At 42.3% G+C, this 19579-nt stretch overlaps 1 protein-coding gene across 1 annotated transcript in view; it reads left to right on the forward strand.

Annotated features, from left to right (window-relative positions):
* HECW1 (HECT, C2 and WW domain containing E3 ubiquitin protein ligase 1) overlaps positions 1-19579 on the forward strand; it is a 404461-nt gene that overhangs the window by 337405 nt on the left and 47477 nt on the right. Inside the window, exons 16-21 of the mRNA XM_014793615.2 lie at positions 5870-5975; positions 6879-6975; positions 12492-12575; positions 12963-13072; positions 17826-17946; positions 18706-18819. Coding sequence (XP_014649101.2) covers positions 5870-5975; positions 6879-6975; positions 12492-12575; positions 12963-13072; positions 17826-17946; positions 18706-18819 — 632 coding nt within the window. The remainder of the gene's footprint in view (positions 1-5869; positions 5976-6878; positions 6976-12491; positions 12576-12962; positions 13073-17825; positions 17947-18705; positions 18820-19579) is intronic.

Below are 19579 nucleotides of genomic sequence, written 5' to 3' on the forward strand. Positions count from 1 at the left end.
GACCTAGACCTAGAAAAATTGGTAAAATCTAGCTGGGTACAAAGGAAGGGGAAGGGCAGTCCCACAGAGAGCACGGCATAAGCAAAGGTGCAGAGGTGGGATTGAGAAAGGTCTGCAGAGGACAACGAATAGTTCAGTGTGACCAGAATAGTAAGTTTCCACTTCGTTTTTGTCTTGGTTTTTGGAAAGCTTTGAATGCCACATGGGAGAGTTGGGACTTTTTTGAGTACATTGAATGAATTCAAGTGGAATAATATGATGATTTTTGTGTAAAAATGGGCCTTAGAGATCAATTCACCCATTGCTTCTCAAGAGAGGCAGACTATCGACATTTTGGGGGGACAATTCCCTGGTGTGTGGAATTGTCCCATGCTATTGCAGGATGTTTTCTCCTGGCCCCATCCATTAAATGTCAGGAGTGCCCCTGCCTCACTCATCACTATGACAACCAGAACAAAATACCCCCAAGCATTTCCAAAGACTCCTAGGTGGTAATACCACTCTGGTTAGGAATCATATTTTTCAGTCAAGTAAATTGAAATACCAAGAACTCAAGTCACACAGGGAATTCAGGACCACAGCCCAGATTTCCTAACTCCCAGTCTAGCGTAAACTAGTATTTTAAAAAGGAGACAATGAAGGCGAAGATGAGGAAGGATTGTGACAAAGAGGGATTTGAGAGAGAAAGGGCCATGAGAGGCTAATGCCACAGGACAGATATAAGGTGGGGAGGTGGTAGAGACAGAAAACAAAGGACACCCTGTGGGAAGAAGCCTCAGCGAAGTGGAGAGGTGTGAAGGAAAGGGCACCTGGGACTTGAGTCAGCAGATGGGAGTCCCAGCTCTGGCTTCTCCACAGAGGAGTTGTGTATCATTGCCCCTTCTTTCCCTTTCTAGGGCCTCATTTCCTTGTCTGCAAATGGAGACAAGGGGACTAGATGGCCACTGACGTCCGTTCCAGCTCTGTGATTCTCAGAGTCTGTGAGGTTGAGTCACAGTCCCATTAACAACACAGAGGGAAGATGAGCCAGGTGGGGAGGATGGCAGGTTTGCCTTTAGATGAGCTGATAATGAGTATGGAAACAGCAGGGTATCCAACTGGAAATGACAGGTAAGCAGACAGATATATGAGACTTGGGAATAGTCAACGAATTATTTTCATAGTCCGTGATTTTTCTGTGTCAATATGGCACAGGCAATGGGGAATTAGCTACAGATGTTTCTTATACCACAACCTTAGGAATCAATATTTCCTGTTCACATTCATGAGTTATTCTCTTGAGTGTTGCTCAGCAATTGAATTTTTATACATTGCGCTTAAGGACAGAATTAAAATCAGTTTCTATATTCCAAATCGTAAATGGTAAAAATTTCTCTCAAGGGCGGGCCCCGTGGCTTGGTGGTTAAGTGCGCGTGCTCTGCTGCTGGCGGCCCGGGTTCGGATCCCGGTGCGCACCGACGCACCACTTCTCCGGCCATGCTGAGGCCGCGTCCCACATACAGCAACTAGAAGGATGTGCAGCTATGACATACAACTATCTACTGGGGCTTTGGGGGAAAAATAAATAAATAAATAAAATCTTTAAAAAAAAAAAATTTCTCTCAAAACCCCAACAATAGGTTATTAACAGAGAGACTGTTAAACATCTTTTGGGTCAGTCTTGACCTCACCTGAAAAATTTTCAGGCAGTTTCCTGAAAGCAGCTGTCAGGAATATAGGATTTTATGTATAAAAAGATCATTATTTGACACTTTAACATGCATTTTAATACAGTGGCATATCTGTCTGTAATATATTTAATGACCAACAAAACAGGCCTTATCTCTGCTCACAATGTTCAAATGGAATTGGATAAAGATAAATAGAAAGAACATTCCAGGCGATAAATATCAGATCCCAAGTATCAGTAGGGAAATCACTGAAGGTCAAACTTGTCTTGTTTAAACTGCAATTCGCAAAATAAATTAACATTAACAAGGAAAGGTAACAGAAAGCATAGTTTTCATTTCTTTTTCACTGCCTTATCTTGGTCAAGTTAGAAAATCATTTGTCATGGGAAATTTCTGAAAGGGTACACACAAAAAAGCTTAACAGTAATGGCCTCAGGAAAAGGCCAGACTCTGACAGGGAAGAGAAACTGACTTTTCACTTTAAAAGCAGAAGTCACTCTTAGTCATTCTTTGCAGGAACTTCTCTGATGACAAAAGTCGTTTCATTAGCTCTGATGCCACAAGAAGTCGTCATTCAGGAAGCTTGTCTTTGGGGAGGGTGACTTTTCTGCCTTGCTTCTTAAAACTGGTAATTTTCCTCTTGATTCCACGGAACCTATGCTTGCTTAAAGTTTTGGTTGGAAGTTTGTAAAATTCAGACACCTATAAACTTTTTAATGATAACTGGTATGTAATGAGTATAGAAAACACGGACACAGGTGGAAAAGAAGTTAAAATCCCTCATCTGGAGACACTCCCTGGTACACATAGAAATAAAAACTGAATCATGTTGTCTGTGGTTCTCTATTCCAATTTACTATTACAGGACCTTGTGGACAGTTTCCATGCCATTAAATTCTTCTATAATATTCTATCCTGTGGATCTACCCTAATTTATCTCAAGGCTTTCTTTGTACATTATGCTTATTGCCCACTTTTTACTGTTATAAATATGTCGAACAACCCAAACGTAGGTCTCTCATTTTTATTTCCTTAAGATAATTCTGAAAACTTTGTTAATGATCCATTTTTAGAATACAAAAGGAATCTAGAAATGAATCATTTGGGCCTTTCCTCTGAACTTGCTAATGTTTTTTATCATCGAGTCCCCAGCATTTTCAAGGAGAGTGTTAGCTGATTATTAACCCAAATTCAGTCTAAAACCTATAATTTTCCATCACAGCTTAAAAAACCGCCAATTTACATTTCTAAATTGCAACACAGAAGAGAAGCTTGTTTACCAGTCACTGAAAACTATTTTCTGAGCATATCTATTTTGTTTTGTCTGGAGAGCTAATGTTTGAAGTTTTCGCATTTGCAATTGTGATTAAAGCTATCTCAAAATCAAAAGGAAAAGAAATTCTAAAAGTAGTCCCTACTACAAGCTGGAGTTTACCCAGTCAGAGAATAGTCCTAGCATGTCAGGGGCGCAGCAGACCACTAGGGTCTCTCTTCTCTCTGTTTCTATCTCTCTCTCTGTCTCTGTCTCTCTCTCTCTCTCACATACACACACACACACAGACACACATACACACACACACGCCCCTGAGAAACTCAATAGGACAAAATGCATCCAATGCCAGGGAATTTAATGAGTCATATAATTTTGGTTTTAAATGGCAAAATCCAAGTTTGCAGTGAGATCCAAATCAGTCACTCAGCTGATACGAGACATTCTTCAGGATGGACCATTTAGTACCACTTCCGGGCTGCAAGGATCCTAGTATATATTAAATTCTAGCCCAATCTGAGACTCTCAGAATCTTCTCCAGCACTCCCTGAAATTGTCTCCATTACCATAAATTCCTAGCCCCTAGTTGGAAGAGAACATTTCTATCTAAGCCTCCCGTCCTCCCGCTCTCGTCTGTAGGCCATCCAGTACCACTTTGTAATCACCTCCTTTACCCTTGGCAGATGTTTCTGTGGTGCAGGGACCCCACAAGCCCTACCTCTCCCTACCTGTGTTATTTCTTCTGTTTCGCTCATAGTCGGCTTGAAGCTTATTCCTCAGTCAGTCATTTACCTTCAGGTAGCTGGCATTCATCTGGTTTCTGAAATTTTTCAGTCTGGCTTAGTTTTTACCAGTGAGCACGTGACCTCACAGGTAGGCACTATTTTCCATAAAGCATACCTCCAGCACAAGAATTCCCCATGACAGCCAGGAAGAGAAGTGAGCCTCTTCCTGTTTCAAAGCCCTATTCATTTCAGGGTAACCCACCGACCATTAGACACCTTTGCTCGGGGTGTGACAGCAGGCGTCGCAGAGTTCAGTGCAGAGCCAAGCCTTCGTGAGGTCTGCTCTCAGATCTGTCTGCTTCCCCAGTTTCTCTCTGTAACTCATCACTTAGATAATCTTCAACTGAGTGGTCTTTGAGAATCCTGTCTTTACAGCATCAAAAATATTCTAAACACACATTAAGGCAGACTGACACAATTCCCTCCAAGGAAAAGAGCCATGTCATTTCAGTCCCAGAAAGGTTTTATATATTGACTAATTCATGGAGAAAAATGAGAACCAAGGAGATGCAACATTGCATATTTTAATAATCAGCAAACCTTTCTTTTATCACTTTGCATTGTAACCATTTAATTGAGACTGGAAAGTGTTGTTGCAGAAGGACAGCTTAAATCTTGGTGTCTGGCTACACCAGCTGAACAGAGCTGAATGCTGTGACATCAAAGTGAGAAGTCCTCCAAAGTGCATAGAATCTAGTCTCTTGTCCCTGAAGTAAGCCATGGGCAAAAACAAGGACCAAGAGAGAAAAAGGATAGATCTGCATCCCTACTACTTCCAGAAGAGCAGTTCAAAGACTGCCACATACAGATAGTGAACTGGTAGCACGTCTCTGCATGAAAACGATGTTATTCTTGTCTGTCTGAAGTGTGGAAGTAGGACCCAGAGGAAAACCAGCAATGACCGTGTCTTTAATTAGGAAGCCCTAAGTAATCTGTCCTACTTTGTCATCTGCAGTATCACACATGGCCTGGTCTTAAGTGATCACTTTGAGGTTGACCTGGCCTTTCTGGACCTTATAGCATACGTGCCCATCACCTCTCCTGAATTCTGTGTGAATGAATTGTAGGCTGGTCTCAGAGGCAAAATTTTCTTTCCTTTTTTTGTCTGGATGTTTGGGCTCTTTATAGGTATCTTACAAAGTAATCTTCAAAATTCTTAAATATTTTTAAAGCCTATTTTAGTATTCTTTGCCAAATATCATAAAATAAGTCATACTCTATCCAAAACCCCATATATCTGGTGAATGCACTTCAATGTGGAAAATCTCGAGTGCCCCAGTTGAAATAGCTTACTCTGCAGGAGTCCTTAAGGAACAACATGTATATGGAATCAGGGTAAAAAGCTCGTTGTCATGCTCTAGAAACTAGGGGATTTGTTAAAATTTAAACTTGAGCTAAATTCATTATCACAAATATCAGTTTTAAACTAAGCAAGTTATTTATTATGTGAAGTTTGGTCAAAATGCCCAACCAAAATGAAGATACTGGATGCACGCGAGTAGTATGAGAGCAGCAAGCGATTGCTTTGCAGTCAAGCATTAGTTAGAATCCTGGTTCTATCTCTTAGAGTTGAGAATTTTAGAAAAACTTAATTTTCTCTGATCCTCAGTTTCCCCTTTTTTAAACTAGGATTGATAATGCTTATCTTGCAGAGTTTTATGAAGAGTCACCAGCCTAGAGAATGGAGTAACAGGCACTACACAAAGAATGGCCACTCAAGTGAAACAAGTGCTGTTTGAGAGAGCAAGTCCATTCTACGTTCAGTTTTGAAGTTTAGTGCTACCTTTTGGACATGAGGGTTATAAACCTACCTTTACTAATAATATTTATCTAGCATTTATCTTTTTAACATATCTATGAAAAGAAATGTTTCTTGGTCTATTCTGTGTATTAATTTGATTTACATTCATGACATTTGGCACAATTACTTTCTTAAAAACCATAATATAGCACATCAACCATTCTACTTAGTCAATTTTTTAAAACTTGCCCATTTTCCATCACTTTGAAGATTGTATCTTCATTGCTTCTTTAATTTAGGTGATGTCAGGGTCTTTTACCCCTCATATTGAAAAATTGGTGTCAAAAGACCATCTGAAATTGATGACAGATTTCCAATGCTAATAATTTTATTTTGAAATTAGGCCTCAGAAGTCTCTAGAAACAGAGGAGCCTCTTTACTGGGCAGGCCAGGACACAGTCTAGTAGCTGCTATTCGAAGCCAACATCAACATGAGTCATTGCCACTGGGTATGTATCGTGCTTTTTGAACCCTGGAAACCAAAACTTAGCCTTGTTTTTCTTATAGTGAATCCTTTAATATTGAGGATTCTGTATTTTTTCTGCTCTTTTATGGTATAGTCTACTCCCCACCCTTTGCTCCCATCCTCTCCTTTGCCCCTTTTCCCTTCCCCTTCCTCCTCTCTTTGTCTTCTCTCTTCTCTGCTCTCTTTCAGACCACATTCCCCTTCTTCTTCACTCCATTCAGTGACTTGTTAGCTGGTCCAGGAGAGCATAGTTAAATGAGGTGATGGATTTTGTTGCTGTTAGGTGCAGTTTTTAATTTAGATCTCTCTTCCTGGGTGTGCATGGGGATAAGTTAGCGCAGACTTCATTCCTAACGTCACCTACTTCTTTCTGAAACACGTACCACTTGTATCAAGGGGAATGAGGTGAGCAAGTCTAAATGGATTTAGAAAGTTCCATTGTCACTACTGGGAAATCAACCCATGGGCACGGGTGGTGTCAAGTGCTTAGAAAAGGATTTCTTTCAACTCAGAAGGAATCTTTTGCTATAATAACTATGACAAAATGACCAGGAGAAGTTAGAAGAGAGAGAAGTCCCCTCACGGGAGAGCTATTTTATTCTCCTTCACCTGTTCACACAGGGATGAGTTAACACCCAGTTAAGTTCCCGGAATATTACAGATGATTAACTTAGATCTGGTTCACCTTTAGTTTGATCTTTTAAAAATAATAATGCTATTATGTCACAGAAAAAACCCTCAAGAGCTTACGTTTTTTGATGAGCATGCTACCTGCCCTTCCAACTCCTACATTAATCCTGGTATCAAGCAGCCATTTTCCAATCATCAGAGAAATTATCTCTGGGCTGCAGACTCAACCACAACTCTGCACTTTTGTCTGTTTCAGCATATAATGACAAGATTGTGGCATTTCTTCGCCAGCCAAACATTTTTGAAATGCTGCAAGAGCGTCAGCCAAGCTTGGCAAGAAACCACGCACTCAGGTAGGGGCCTGTCCCTCACCCTGTAACTCCAGGTGTCTCCAGCTAGTTTTCCAGGTGAGGCTACACATCTGTGGAGAGAGAGCATAAGTTTTTGATGCATTTTATTCATGCATTTAAATTATAACTTAAATACTCAAAATGAAGAGTCCAGGGGGTTCTAATGTTCTCAGAAGTGTCACAATCAGAGATAGCCATATTTTCAGGTTACATATTATTCATATGATGCTAAAATGATTTCCATTGATTTGGAGGGAAGCACAGAAAGGGAGCAAAATAGGTTTTGTTTAAAAATTTTTTATGTAAAGCACCATATAAATTATTTTTATTTTTGAAATAGCCTGTTTAATTGTGAACAGGATATTAGATGACCATATTCAAAAATAAACAAGCAAGCAAACAAAAAGTATCATATATGTTCTAACTACTTAAATCCTATTGTCCATTAAGGTCATCTTTGAATGAGTGTCTCAGAAACTCTGAATCACTTCATTTGGAAGGGATAGCCACCCAAAGTGATAAAAAGGGAAAATATTCTCTGAACTTAAATCCCACTTTCTCACCAAGATATGCAAACATCTCTCTCCTTCAGTGTACTGCCCAGCATTTCAGAAGCTGGTGATGAATAGTAGCCAAGTGTGTCCCCTTGGAGTTTGAATTCTTGCTCCTGCACTTAGGGACTATTGATTGACGGAGGCATGTTATTCAATCCTCCACCCTTCGTCTCCTCATCACGGAAGCAGGGTTGCAGTGTGGGCGTTGTGGAGTTGCTTAAATGGGGGTGTGTGTAAAGGATCAGGCAAGGTGGGCGGGAGCGCAGCCGCTGACTGCCTCTAACTCCTCACCTCCCATGTGGTGCTCTCTTGAGTCTGGCTGACAACTGTGATACCCTACTTTGGCTTCCTCAATGAATCACCAACACCTGAAAATAGCCTCTTTGCTATTCACATCTTCATTAATCCTGCCAAGAAGGATTGTTCACTGTTCTTTCCTCTCTACCACCCCCACATGGACACCTCTTTTCCCTGTGTTTTTACTTTATGTAAATTAGAACCAGCATGTCCCCAACTGCCTGTATTCTCAACTCCTCCCTCCTTCTTCATCTCCACATTTAAATATTTACCACCTCACTTTCTCTCTTCCAGCCCTTCTTTTCTCTTCTCCCTGCCACGGGGCCTACGTTTGGGTCCTCATCATTTCTCTCCTGGACTTGGCTGGGGTCTCTTAGAAGATATCCCCTATCACCCTGCTATAACCAGAATTACCTTCTTGTAGTACAGATCAAATCCTATCACTCCTGCCCTTCAAAACAGCTTCCATGGCTCCCAGTGTGTGTGAAATAAAGTCAAGATTTCTAAGCACAGTTGCTGGCCCTAACCTAACTCTCCATCCTGCATTAATTGTTTCCTTCTGGTGTCTTCCACCTCCACCAAACAGGCTGTGTCCTCGCCTACCTCCACCCTTCCTGGAATGGCTTCTCTTTTAAGGACATCTCATCCTGTTTTAAAGGCTCAAATCAAATGCAAAGATTCAGTGATCAGGCAGACTTTAGTATTTCTTTTGTCTTGCTTTAACAGCATTCTCTTTTGTACCTCTGAGATATTTTTCCATTATCTCATATTCTATCACATACTTATGTCTCCCCACAGCACTATAAGGTCTTTGGAGCAGAACCTATATATTCCTTGTCTTTGCGTCCACTCTGCCCCCTCAGAACCTGGTCCTCTACTTTGAAGACAGAAAACGCTAGTTACTTTTAGAATGAATGAAAGGTTTTTAGCATGAACAGATGAGCTTTTGCATGAGTAATTGTCACGTCCCCTTACGTTCAACTCTGCCCAAGTTTCTGTGCCACGGAAGGCAGTGCCACACTCAGTCATATGGGTCATTTATTTGTGGGCTGCTCTTTGACTCACAGTGCATAATAACTTAAGGGAATTTCCAGGGGATTTTCGGAGAAGTTGTACTACCTGAAAAGTTTCTGACATATTGCTGCTCTTGAACATTTTTATGTTACTGATTCTACCACTAAGTTACTTGAGTTCACTGCTTACTTTTTGGAGCAATTTGACCTCCCTATAGACACTAGAGTCACACTTAAATCATTTTAAAAGTAAAAAAAAAAAAGTAATCCCCTGTGTAAAAGAGTAGAATATATTTCCAGAGGGAAGTAAACTTTTCAGTCCTATTTTGTAATATCACGTTATAACAAAACCCAAGAAACCTTAAAGGTTGTGTCGCAGTGTGGAATTGTATAATTATGATTTTCCAGATATGTGTGGGGACCTGGAATCAGGGCACGTTGAAATTGGAAAAAGCATGGAAATTATCTAGTATAGAAAGTAATAACCTTTTTAATGTTGTGGACTCCTTTAAGGATCTGAAGAAAACTGTTATAGACTCTCCCCCACATGTAAACATAAATCTTTGCGTACATTTCAAACAGTTAATGGACCCTAAAGGACCTATGGACCCCAGGTTGAGAACCCAAATATCTCCTCAAAAACAGAAGGCCCACAGTGACGTCAGAAACTGACTGAGAGGCTGTGGAATTAAAAAGGCAGAATGGCAAGAGCAAGAACTTGCTCTCCAAGGCGTCAGGCTTAAGGGAACCAGCAAGCTAGGCACTGCTCACTATGATGGGGCCTCTGCCTGCCCCTGGATGTGATGTGAGGGTGAGTCAGCTCTGTTTTAAAGGTCTGAAAGTTGAAAAGAAAATCACCTCTCCCCAGGACCCTGCCCAGAGGAAGAACTTACTGCTTCCTCTGTGGTCCCCAAGTGGGGATGGTGACCCCTGTTCAGCCATTGCTATTCTCAAGAAGCCATGGATCCACTGTCTTGAGTCCACAAAACCAGTTGCTGGAGGATGCGTTCTCAGAAAACTGTGCTCAGCAGACAGCAGTGAATCATAAAGAAGCCACACGTGGAGGGGGAAGATAGAGCCAGAAAACCCGGAGGTTAAAGACACTGTTAACTTTAAGGGTCGTGGTAGCAGTCCTCATTCATTCATTCTTTCCTTCAACTAGTGCTTTTACTGTGCAACCATTCTGAATCAAGATTGTGTGTCCAGTAGCAAGCACAACGGACACAGGCCCTTCTCTCATGGCACTTATAATGTACTGAGAGAGACAGATGATAGACAAGTTTGGTTTGTTTGTGTTTTTAAGCCAAACATATAGCTATGGAATTGTCAGGGTCATGAAGGACATGATCAGAATTCAGTGATAGGGGATAATGTGCTGGTGCTGAGGAAGAGGACTTAGCGCCTAGGCAGAATACGTGGAAGGCTTTCCCAGGTAGGTGGCACTACGCTGAAACCAGAAGGGTGAGAAGGAGCCGTCCCCGAGATGCAAGGTGAGGATGACGGGGAGAGTGTGTAAAGGCTCCCAGGAGGGAAAGCTTTATGTAGGTGAAGGATGAAAGAAGTCCAGAGTGGCTCAGGGGTAGACTGGGAGGGGGATGAGGGACCACAGTCGAGGTGGAGGGAGGGGCCTTGTCAGCAATGGGGAAGAGTTGGGATTTTATCTGAAGTGCAGTTTTATTTGAGAAGCCATTAAAGAGTTTTCAGCAGGAAAGAAAAGATGGTTGCACTTGTGTTTTTAATGACCACTTGGGCTGCTCTGTGGAGGATGGACAGACTAGAGGTGCGGCATAAGACAGAGAGGGGGCCACGTGCGGGGCTATGATATTAATCTACTTGAGAGATGATGGCTGTACAGATGATGGCAGAGCATGGATGGAGAGGAGGGAGAAGCTTGTGATGATCTTGTGAGTGCAAAAACAACAGAAGCTGATGACGGTTTGAATGTGGCGATGAGGAGCCGAGAGGAATTGGGAATGACAGCCAGGGGTGGGGCTTCCTCAGGCTAGTGGATAATGGTGTCTGTCTTAGTCAGTTTGGATGCCATAACAAAATACCACAGACTAGGTGGCTTATAAACAGCAGAAACTTATTGCTCACAGTCTGGAGGCTGGAATCCAAGATCAGCATGCCAGCATGGTCATAGTGAGGGCCCTCTTCCAGGTCGCAGACTTCTCGTATCCTCACATGACAGAAGGGACTAGGGAGCTCTGTGGGGTCTCTTCTATAAGGGCACTAATCCCATTCATAGGGCTCCATGCTCAAGACCTAATCATTTCCCAAAGGCCCCACCTCCTAATGTCGTCACATTGGGCATTAGGATGCCAACGTGAATTTTGGAGTGTCAAACGATCGGACGGTAGCAGGACTGAGACGGGGAAGATGGAGGGGGAACTGGCTTGAGTAGAGGAAGAATGTCAAGGATTTCCTTTTGTATATTGAGATTTGAGGTCTCTGAGGCCACAAGTAGAGATGTCAAGATGTCAAGGAGGCAGGTGGCTCTACTGGCCTGAGCTCTGAGGAGAGTGTTGCGCTGGAGTTTTCCTGATGGGCGCGGGATATATGTGGGAGAGGCAGATGGCATTCTCACCTTCAGAGATCTTCCCCAGTTCTCAGTGCCTGTGGGACAGAGTTCCAGGGTATTTTTAAAATGTACCCACACCAAAAGGTCAAGTTCATTATGTTTTTGCCTGAAAATAATGCAAGTTATGATGAAGATTTGGATTCACATTATTATAATCAGAGAGAGGAAAAAGTTGTATCTGCAGTATTTTTCTAAATAGATTTTTTTGAAAATCATCCATTGGAGGAACCTGAGTAAAGGGTATACTGGATCACTCTGTATTAATTTCTTACAACTACACGTGACTCTAAAATCATGTCAAAATAAGAATTTAAACAAAAAAGACAGAAAAAAAGTTAAATATCTTAAAAAATAAACCCTTAAGGCTTCCCAGATTTCTGCTGCATCTCTTCAAGAAAGGGCAGAAATTTACCTTCTTTGAAGCATGCACACAGTGGAAGGATTCTTGGCTATGGTGTTTGTAATATTTGAATATTTGAATGTCAGAGAATCAAATTACAAAGTTCCTTTGATCAAAATGTTATTTATCCAGAGACGTATTGGAATAATTTGCCAGGTTGGAGTTGGAGGTAATGGAAAAGGGTCAGAATGCGTGAATTGTAATTAAACAGAGAGAAATTGATGCCTGTGCTCAGACCAACCTGGGAGACTCTCATGTGTTCTGGGAGCCAGCCCTCTCTGTGCCCAGCCTGGCCTTATGCATTTTCCGTCAAGCACAAGGTTTCTCAAGAGACAGCCCTCACTCTTTCCTCTCCCAGCTTCCAAGGCACCCTAAGCCCACAGTCCTTCAGCAGCTCTCTTTACCCGGCTCCACAACCCACTGTCCTGGCTATCCGAGGATCTCCCTTGTTGTGCTCCTCAGCCTCTGTCTCTGTGTGAGTCTGAGGAAAGGCCGTCCCTTGTAGAGCATCGTAGGAACCTGCAATACGAACTTAAAATACCATGGAATACACTGGACCTTAGGACATCGCTGTTCAGCCATATTGGAAGAGGAAAAAAGGGATCCAAAAGGGACTTATTCTTTAGCTTCTGAGTTCGTGTGTAATTCTTATTTTCTTTCCCACATTATTCTAGGGAGAAAATCCATTACATTCGGACTGAGGGTAATCATGGGCTTGAAAAGTTGTCCTGTGATGCAGACCTAGTCATTTTGCTGAGGTGAGACTGAAACAGTGTTGGAAAAGCTGCCCTGGGCAGTTCTCCTCCACTATAGCTGAGACTGAAACACTTGCCATTTGTTCTAGAAGATTCTACTGGCTGCAACTGAAGTAGGCCCCCTACCTTATACCTGCTATCCATCGCCTTCTTTACATTTACAATGGGGGTATCAAGAGCTACATATAGTACTTGGTGGAGACTTTGTTGTAGGATTAACTAGGGTTTAAAATAACACTGAGAATTTGCATGCTGAGATGTGCCTGTCTTTTTATACTAGATCTGAGTCTAAGTGCTGTTGTTGCCTGGTGAGAACTGTAACTGCTGTCACCCCAATCTGTGAACACTATATCATGGACAGAGAACTAACTTTTTTTTTTCACTTTGCAGTCTCTTTGAAGAAGAAATTATGTCCTACGTCCCTCTGCAGGCTGCCTTCCACCCTGGGTACAGCTTCTCCCCCCGCTGTTCACCCTGTTCCTCCCCTCAGAGCTCCCCAGGTAACTTGAGCATCTCAGTCTGTCTCCTGTAAGTGGCCATCTATGTTTCCACCAGACGGAGGTGGAGGAAGGGCACTTGTGATTTGTCCTCTCTCCCGTCACCCCTCTCCATTTTCTGATGGAAAGCACACTGTCTACATTGGGTGTTGACAAATTGCCGCCTGCTTTTGTAATACCCACAGTTAGAATGCATTTTACATTTTTAAATGGTTTGAAAAAACTTTTTACAAAAACTATTTCATAACGTGAAAATTATGTGAAATTCAAATTTCAGTGTCTATAAATAAAATTTTATTGGAATCCAGCCACACCTGTTTATTTATGTATTTTCTATGACAACTTTCACACTACAACAACAGAGTGAAATAGGAGCGACAGAGACCATATGGCCCAAAAGGCCTAAAATATTTACTGTCTGGCCCTTTACAGAAAAAGTCTGCCTCCCTCTGCTCTACATTGCTGTTGTATTCCAAGCATACACCCCAGGCATTTAAAAGGAAGAGCCCTTGCTGAAACGTTCTGCCTTATGATTCAGAATGTTATCAAAGACCAATTTTGGTGACTTTTCTGTTAAATTGTAAAGGGGTTCCTAGGTTACATGGTTACTAGGGACCACCATTATGTCCCCACGAAGATGCCAAAGAGTTTTCTTACATGATGTGAAACTGTTCCCCCAAAGTTTTCATTATGTATTAGAATGAATTTACTCCTAATCCAAAAATTCTTTGTAGGTATTTTCCATTCCAAATGAGGAAATATATATTGAACTGTTTAGTGAAAAAAGAAGATATTATTTCCTGGGTTCATCGAGATAATTAGCTTAAGTCAAATCCATACCCCTAAGCGGGATCCAGATATTGGAGAGCTTTTCCCCATTTGTTTGGTTTGCGTTATCACATTGTTGTAAGTCTCTGTGGTAACCCCAAATTTCTTTTTACAACTTTAAAAATAAAGGAAGTTAGTTTGAACAATTTAGTAACTTCCTATCTCATGATCTCTAAAGTCAGAGTCCAAGCTTGGCTTTTGAGGCCAGTGGGGAAATTCAGAAGAGAAAGCGTTTAGCAATATGCTCTGTCTCTCAGAAGGGGTGTCTCACTCAGTTAGTGTCACTAAGTAACTGCCATAGGTCTCTAAAATTAAAAAAGCTGTTAGTTTGACTCCTCCAACTCGTGTCATTCAGAACTGTCTCTTAGAGGTAGTTTTGCTAATTGCTAAAATCTGTTTTTAAGTCAGTATCTCCTTGTTACTTCCTCCAAACAAGTGTACCGATGTTATTGTTAAGGAAATGCCCAATGCGTGCTTCCTCTGACATCCAACGTAGCTGAGATGCCATGGCCTGGGAAAAGGAGGACCAGGAGCTTTGTCAGAGCCCACATCAGGACAATCAGATGTTTCCAGTGCGCACAGGGTGACTGACTTTTGGGGAGCAGAGCCTTCCATGTGGGGGAGCTGTTGGTCTGCATGATGATCTGCCATTTTGTTGTAGAGATTGTCCCAGCCTGATAACCTGTCTGCAGTTTGGTCCAAACCTTTGGCAGTAAAGTGTGATTTTAACATCATTATATGGGAGAGAGATCATTTTGCAAATAGAAAGATAGGAGAGTATAAAGAGTTATTTGTTAAATGAGCATGATCGGGATAACTTTTCTAAAAGGAATCAACTTTCCTCATAGAGACATTACTGATGCCACGAATCCAAGCAATCATCCAATTCATCTTGTCAAAGTGCCTACTTCTTTATCCTCCCAGCGCTGACCATGGGGTCTTAGAGGATGTAGTCCAAAGACTTTGATGTTAAATTTTACAATTCCCATTTTTTCCAGACCTTTATGAAATGTACCTGGGGGCTACAGTGATAATGAATCATAGACATTTGTGCCAAAGTACTTTGTGAAGCATAAATTATTGGAAACATGCGTAGTAGGGGCCATGAGGCTAGTGGTAGTGCCAGCAGCAGTACAAGTCATGTTATAAAATATACTGTCACTGCTGGACAGAAAGATACACTTGCACCTACAGACTTGTATCTGGTTCTACCTGTATCCTGAAGGCTGGCATTTCACTGAAGACACTTCTTTTCAAGTGGTGGCTGTTGGTTCCCTCACACCCCACCTGCTGCAGGGCCCAAAGGTGGGGCTTGTGCCCTCCATGCTTCCTCGCTTGTACCGCTGCACTGTATCTCCCCTCCTAGCTGCTGTCATCTACCAACCTTCTCCCATTCTCGGACTGTGGCACCTGTCTCGTAGTCTCCCTCTCCTTCCCAAGTCCTTCCGTCATCCTGGATGACTTCTGCATCCATGAGGACACCCATTCAGTTCCCGGGCCTCCCAGTTTCTGGCCTTCCTTGTCTGCAGTGACCTTCTCCTCCGCCGCCTCAGCCGCTTCTTCCCACAGCCGCCTTCCTGCCCTTGTTATCATCTCTAAAATCACTGACTCAAGCATCCTGCTCCGTCCAACATGCTTATTCAACTACTCCCCCTATTTCCATTCTTTGCCCTCATCAGGAGGAACTCTCCAGTTCATGGTCACCTCTCCTTTCCTTTCCATCTCTCCCTATCCGGCATAGATGGCACGGTTCATCATTTCAGTAACATCCTTGCCAGCACCCTACACCCCGCTGATCCTCTCCATTTCATGTGCAGAACGCCACCCCTGGTCAAACTTACTGTCTTCTTCCTCTACATCTGTAGTCAGGTATTCTTGGGAAAATTCACCTGATAGAGCAGATTATTAATTATGAATTAGTCATCTCTCACTTCACATGGACCTTGAAAATGCAAAAAAAAATTCTGCCACGTTTCTCCGGTAAACTTATGTTTTCTCTACTGCTGTTTCAAACGTTTCCACTTCCCTCAGACCTTCAGCCCCCTGTGTCTCTCCTAGAAAATGATATCCCTTCTTCCTTCACTGAGAAAATTAAAGCCATTAGGCAGAAACTTTCTCAGATGCCCGCTACCAATCCTACACACCTCCCCAGCCTGGCCCCACCCTCTCCCCTTCATGCCTGTGCATTAGAGGAGGTTTCTTTACTAAGGTCGTCATGGCCTCTGGGCACCCCGTCGAGTGGGTAATTCTCAGGCCTTCTCCTGATCTTTCAGCTACATTTAATATCACCGACTGCTGTCCCCCCTCAATCAGCTTCTGTGACACCACTGTATGCATTTCATCTACCTCTTAGGCCACTTTTGCAGACTCATCTTTCACTTCCTGTCACCCTCAAGACTCAGTCCCAGGTTTTTTCTCTTCTCTCTCAAACTATGTCTCTTTCCAGTCAAACATTCAAAGGTACTGCCATCAAAGCTCATGATCTCCCCACAAATTTGTCTTTTTTCCATTGTTCCCCATCTCAGTGAATGTCTCCACAGTCCATTCAGTTACAAACTCTGAAACCCACCTCTCCCTCACCACCTATATCCAATCCATTTCTCCTAAACACATCTCCGATCTGTCCACTGCTCATCTCTGCTGATACCACCCTAGTCCAATTTAGGCTGTGTGAATCCACCATGGTCCTCTCCAGTTTTTTCTCTCTACTGCAAAAAGACTGGTGTTTTCATAACTCAAGTCACACCATGTTAGCACCCATGCAATGGCTTCCTATTTGCTTAGCATTAAGCAAAATTGCTTAACAGAGTGTACCTTATCCTGTTTGATCTGTCTCCTGCCCACCTCTCAAGCCTTGTTTTGCATCACTTTTGTCCTCGTACCCTGTGCTCCAGATAAACTAGAGCACCACTTTCCATTCTGCCACAGGACCTTTGCACACACTCTACCTAGATTGCTCTTCTTTTCCCAGCTCATCTCTTCTTCTAATTAAAACAGAAGCCTTTCCTAACTCATTCAATCTAATTCATGCCTACTTATTCTTCAGATATTCCTCAGGGAAGCCTTCCTAAACTTGGCCAGAATGTTCTGTGGTCTCAAAGAACTGAGTTCCTTGCCTTCATGGGTAACAATCATCCCAACTTGTAATTATGTTCTCATTTCTGTGAGTTTGTTGGCATCAGTCTTCTCTAGATTATAAAGTCAATACTTGGAATATAGTAACTAATAAAGAGTTATTGAAGGAGCAAACCATGATTCTGGCCATCCGTAAAACTTGGAGAAGAATGTCCTTTTTTCCATTCCTTTTTCATTAAAAGGTGTGTAAACATAATAAAGCATTTACAAAGCACTCTAAATGATACAAATACTCTCTTCTATATAGAGTCAAGGAATTATTATCATTATTATTATTATAAATTTTGCTTCTATGATGCAGAGTAATATAAACTCCTAAATGCTCTGGGCCCTAGTGGACAGATATGTTTATTTTTGCATCAATATCAATACAGTTAGCAAAAGACGACATACACGTATATTACAGTCCTAGTTGCCTCACTGTAGTTACAATCATGTCTTGTAATATAGCAACTTACAGGAAAAGTTTAGTCTGGTTTGATCTGTGTTGTTGAAGATATTTAAGTACAATTAAGCCAAGAAATGTGCTCATCAAGGTATTTTTAAGAGAAAGACAACTTGAAATGGAGTGGAAGACATATTTGTTGTCATCAGAATTCATTTTTCTCCTTATTATAGTATTTCTGTTTATTATAAGAGTAACAGAGGGAGTGATGGGAATCGAGGGCGACTTCTTGAAGAGGAACCGTGTGAGGACACAGGAGCGCCTCTGGCTGCCCTTCCTCTACCATGGCTCTGCCATTTGTTCTTGGATGAAAAACGGTGACCTTCAGCCATGTGCTTCCCTCTGCAGGTTTGCAGAGAGCCAGCGCAAGAGCCCCTTCGCCCTACCGGAGAGACTTTGAGGCCAAGCTCCGCAATTTCTACCGGAAACTGGAAGCCAAAGGATTTGGTCAGGGTCCAGGGAAAATTAAGTGAGTGCTCAGTGCTTGGCACTGAATTCAGATGGTAGATTTTTCTGTCTTTTTCTCCCCTACCCTTTGTAATATTTTTTGGAGATTGGATACATGGTGTGGTAGCAGTTATGACCATAGAAGGGAGGAAGGAAAAAAGGAAGTTGGAAAGAAAGAAGAAAGGGAGTTAAGAAAGTGGAAGGGAGGCAGGAAAGGAAGGGAAGAGAAGAGAAGGAGAGAGAGATAGGACAGTAGATTTCAGACAAAGGCATGTATAAAATCGATGGTCAACATTTTCAGAAAACAAGGAATTGTGAACTAAATAAAAAATCTTATAGTTCCCTTTACTTATTCTTGGGACAGATTTAACTCGTTAGCCAAATTCATAGCCTCTTTGTAACTTTGTAATTAGAGTATAAGTAAAAAGTTGTGTCTTTTTTCCTTCTGGGTTTATTATTTTCATCTTGAAAAGCCGAACCTAAACTCAGGAATCCAACTTAAAGGATTCTTTTTGGAATTGATCAAAAAGAATCCTAAAAGTAGTTCCATAGAGTGGAATGTATCCAATTACGAAAGTGTCCGTGTTGTCCTTGTGCTTTCAATGTTCTGAAAAGAGTGTTAAAATGAGTCTGTCACTGAACTGGTGGGATCTGGGCCTCGTCGGAGAGGCTGGCGAGTGAGACCGTAAGCCTGGGCACTCACAGCTCGGCTAGAACACTCTCCAGCATCGGAGCTGCAGAGTCGCTGCTCAGCGCCCACTTGGCTTCTTCTCCTCCGCAGGCTCATCATTCGTCGGGACCACTTGTTGGAGGGAACCTTCAACCAGGTGATGGCCTATTCCCGGAAGGAGCTTCAGCGAAACAAGCTCTACATCACGTTTGTTGGAGAGGAGGGGTGAGGAACCAGTGGTTTTATGCAGACACCTCAGTGTGGGTGAACCTAAGCCTCCGGATTTGGGGTGATTTTTCTCAAGAAGGAGCAGGGTGGTCTAAGCCTTTGCCCCAAGTGATTCTGATCAAGTCCTCCCAGGAGGCCTTTCTCTGCAGGTATTACCAAGCTTTAGGTTTCGCGTTCTTTAAAAGCCTAAGATTATTGGCATGTGCTAGAGTCTGACATTATATGTCAAAGTATAAGCCAAAACTACAGTCCTCAGCTACTGGATCTTTACTTTTTCAGGTGGCGTACAGTTCTGAGTATCTAATCAAAGAATTCTTCCTCCTAGAGTGCACATAATACAACTACATGCCAAATTATTCATATAATTTCAGTGATTTCATGGAAAACCATCTCAACCGTGAAGGGCAAGCCCACCTAGGAGGGGGTATCAGAAGGAATTTGGAAGCTTTTTGGTTGACACACATGCACACATGCATGCACGCACGCACTGTTGCAGGAATTCTTTTGTGCATCCCACAACAAAGTCCTTGTTTTTAATGGCCCAGCTGTGTGTTTTATCCAATAGGTGTTACATGATCAAAAAAAGGTTAAGGAACACTGCCAAAAGAGTTTACTCATGGCCATCAGAGTAAGAACATCCCCAAACCAATATGGCATCCTCATTTTCTACAGCAAATTGATACTTCCATTGGGATCCACTGTAAAGAGCCAAGGCTACTCTCTGCTTTCCCCAGCACCGACTCTGAAAGAGCACGCT

This window comes from Ceratotherium simum, chromosome 1, assembly GCF_057802395.1.
Source record: "Ceratotherium simum simum isolate JZ-2026a chromosome 1, ASM5780239v1, whole genome shotgun sequence".
NCBI lineage: Eukaryota > Metazoa > Chordata > Mammalia > Perissodactyla > Rhinocerotidae > Ceratotherium > Ceratotherium simum.